The sequence below is a fragment of the Eimeria acervulina genome, genomic scaffold, assembly GCF_000499425.1.
Source record: "Eimeria acervulina Houghton genomic scaffold, Eah_scaff2443, whole genome shotgun sequence".
Classification (NCBI taxonomy): domain Eukaryota; phylum Apicomplexa; class Conoidasida; order Eucoccidiorida; family Eimeriidae; genus Eimeria; species Eimeria acervulina.
Genome location: NW_013548339.1, coordinates 1 through 3,538, shown reverse-complemented (window position 1 = coordinate 3,538; position 3,538 = coordinate 1). Strand labels below are relative to the sequence as shown.

Sequence of the window (3,538 nt, the reverse complement as noted above, 5' to 3'; positions counted from 1 at the left end):
TATGGTGTTGGCGCGCTGGCCAACGAACCAAGCCAGTACCGTCTCACAGTTGCAGGCAGCCATGCGTGAAGCGCACCAGCCAGCCCCTTCCAGATATCCATACAGATCACTTCTGCCAGCAGCCAATGCCTTGAACCACTCCCACTGACACCCAGCGCCACGTATGAGGATACGCACATTAGCGAAGAGGCTCATGCTCCAACCCAAGCAGTGCATAACTGTAGAACGCCCCTTCTTGCATTTCTAGGGTATACTAAACCTTCACAGCTCATGCGCACTTTCAGCCTCTGCATTTACAAAGATTCTACATTTGTGCAGTGCATCCCCTTCCGTTTAACATCACTTCACTAATGGAAAATATGTTTTGCTTCGCAGAGATAAACGGGCACCCCGAAGGACCGCAGGAGTACCCTCACTAGCTGTGCATGAGGTCTAGTTGCAGCGCACTTTCTGTGGGGTCTTCCATACGCTGTTGTTGGGGCATTTGATCACCTTGTCCTTCACAGATTCACACCGTACAAGCTGTACACACTGCGACACTGACGTTGAAAACGTAAACATGAGAGGCAAATATTCAAGTCAGCTCCTTCAAACAGAAGATCAACAAATACTACACTCTCTGCAGAGACTGCCTCTGCAGCAGTCCGATGGTAAACAGATGCTCATCTGTTGCAATCGTAATGGGAATCCCACCCTAAACGGCTCTTCACGAAGCATGCACTATTAAGTTCCCCCGTCTTAAGTAGCATTGCGCCGTAGGGCCGCCACGAGCATGTTCACAATCCACGCATGCTAGCGTGCCTGCTGGGTTGGTTTCTTCCCCTAGAACGCTTCACTGTCGCTGCCGACCCGTGCATACGCCATTTTGGTACGAACACCTACCAGCTGTTTCGAGGGATACGGTGAGCCTTACAAGTCACGTAACATCCATATCAGTCTCAGATGCTTGGTAGCGCGACGACAAAGCTCCGGCTCGTCCGCTTGGTTCCCTTCTAAACATAGAACCTCCAGTGGCTCGTCTATTACAGACAACGCCGGCAAGTGTGTTCGCCTGCTGCCTTCTGCTCAAGCAGATGCGTGCCTCCAGATGCAAGCTTTCACTTCCCTACTCCTAGGCACGTGCACATGACGGCAGCAAAGGCGCTTCGCGGCTTTGCCAACGAAGTTTAATTCAAGGGGCAAGCGTGTCCTGCTCCTAAATCTAAACTCCCAACATAAGCCATCAAAGCGGCGTCATCATAGCGTGCATGGGAAGGCCTTGCACCGACTGCCGCCGTCGAGTTGAAGGGCAATGGAGCACTTCAGCACGGCTTCATGCAACCAACATTCGCGTTGACAACCTGCTGCCGCATCGGCTATGACCCATATGCATCTCCCCATTCGTGCCCAAGGCTTCAGCTACCAGATAATGCAGAAGCGCCTGCCTCTGCGAAGCAGTCACTCCATCGCACCCCGCCTGCTCACCGTCGCAATGGACGTACGGAAAACAGCTCAAGTTTCAAAAAAGCAACTAATGCCAGCAGTGCCTCAGTCACACCGTCCCGTGGCAAACCGTTTCCGTGTCCGCCTCCGCCAATTCAAACGAACTCTTGCTTGAAGAATGATGGCTGCTACTCTCCGCAAGACGCTGCTACGCTAGTGTGCCCCTACCCCAAAGTTCGATCTGCTGGCGACGAACGTCCTGGAATCCATTGGTGTAGATGGTTCACTTTAGGCCACACGTGGGTAGGTCCGTGACGGACGAGAGGCAAAGCCTAAAGCGAAGAGAAATTGCAAAAGGCCGAAGAGGAACCTATCTCACTCTAGCAACAGCTGCCGGCGTTGGTCCATGCCAAACATTCCACAGCCAAAAATACCTAGAACTCAAATGTTGTAAGCCAGCGACCCATACCACGTTTGCTCACTCCTGTGAAAGCTCTTACTAAAACCCGGGCCGCTCTTCCCATACACTGTACATTTTAAGCTTTCGCCGACCGGACGGCCAGCAACTGCTAATCAAAGTACAACGCTTCAGCTACCAACCCCATCACAGCGTTACCCACGCAGGTCTAATTCAACCTGTATTTCTTCGCACTGCTTGTGTGGCAGTGCGCGTACCGAGCTGTGGAGGCTTGCACAGGACCATCGAGTCCTCCGCATTCACACACGTTCTTCCTCATTAGCACCCGTAAATGCTTGCCCAAATGACACTGCTGCTTGCATGCAAATACACACCCCGTCAGCTGCCCCAGTCAGACGCATGCCTGCTTTCACAACGCTTTGATGTCTGAAGAACGTTTAGTGCGTGAACGAAGACTTGGGTTTGGTACGATGTCTTTGCAATCGCCGACCGGACGGCCAGCAACTGCTAATCAAAGTACAACGCTTCAGCTACCAACCCCATCACAGCGTTACCCACGCAGGTCTAATTCAACCTGTATTTCTTCGCACTGCTTGTGTGGCAGTGCGCGTACCGAGCTGTGGAGGCTTGCACAGGACCATCGAGTCCTCCGCATTCACACACGTTCTTCCTCATTAGCACCCGTAAATGCTTGCCCAAATGACACTGCTGCTTGCATGCAAATACACACCCCGTCAGCTGCCCCAGTCAGACGCATGCCTGCTTTCACAACGCTTTGATGTCTGAAGAACGTTTAGTGCGTGAACGAAGACTTGGGTTTGGTACGATGTCTTTGCAACGCCCTATCCGTGGACTTCTGGTTCCACTGGCGGAAGCGTGGTGTTGGTGAGAGGTTTACGTTGCCGTTTCGGTTGTGGGGATCAGCGGTCACCACGTGATAGTCTTGCAAGAGTGGTTTGGCTAGAAAGGTAGGTTGAGGTACACGTTGTTGGGTCAGGGGTATATGCATAGCCTCTCACCCCATTCTACAGACGTCTTGGAATTCACGCACTTGCTCCTGAACCCAAACCATGCAACACAGAAACCTCGAGGGATGAGCACCTCAAGACAAAGGTAGACCGCCTTCGCACCACAGCCACTCTCCAAATGCTACGCAAAGCCAACACCCCTAGTCGCCAGTGGTGCACTATCGGAAAGTTCTTACCAATCCACTCTTCCCATCGAAGTCCATGTGCAACAACCCAGTCCCCAATATGCATAGCCTCTCACCCCATTCTACAGACATCTTGGAAATCACGCACTTGCTCCTGAGCCCAAACCATGCAACACAGAGACGTTGCGGGAAAGGCACCTCAAGACAAAGGTACACCGCCTTCGCACCACAGGTGACCGCCTTCGCACCACAGCCACTCTCCAAATGCAACGCAAAGCCAACACCCCTAGCCGCCAGTGGTGCACTATCAGAACGTTCTCACCAAACCGATCTTTCCATCCAAATCCATGTGCGGCAACCCAGTCCCCAATATGCATAGCCTCTCACCCCATTCTACAGACTTCTTGCAAATCACGCACTTGCTCCTGAACCCAAACCATGCAACACTTAAACGTCGCAGAATAGGCACCTGAACACAAAGGTAGACCGCCTTCGCACCACAGCCACTCTCCAAATGCAACGCAAAGCCAACACCCCTAGTCGCC

The 3,538-nt window shown here is 52.5% G+C and overlaps 1 protein-coding gene across 1 annotated transcript; it reads right to left on the bottom strand.

The window, feature by feature from the left end:
- Window positions 1-2,833: 2,833 nt before the first annotated feature.
- Window positions 2,834-3,418, bottom strand: EAH_00066500 (hypothetical protein; the record flags this gene model as incomplete). The annotated part of the gene is made up of 3 exons (XM_013392684.1): window positions 2,834-2,897; window positions 3,110-3,147; window positions 3,316-3,418. Coding segments are annotated over 3 exons (205 nt in total), but the record flags the coding sequence as incomplete, so codon positions are not given.
- Between the last annotated feature and the right edge of the window lie 120 nt (window positions 3,419-3,538).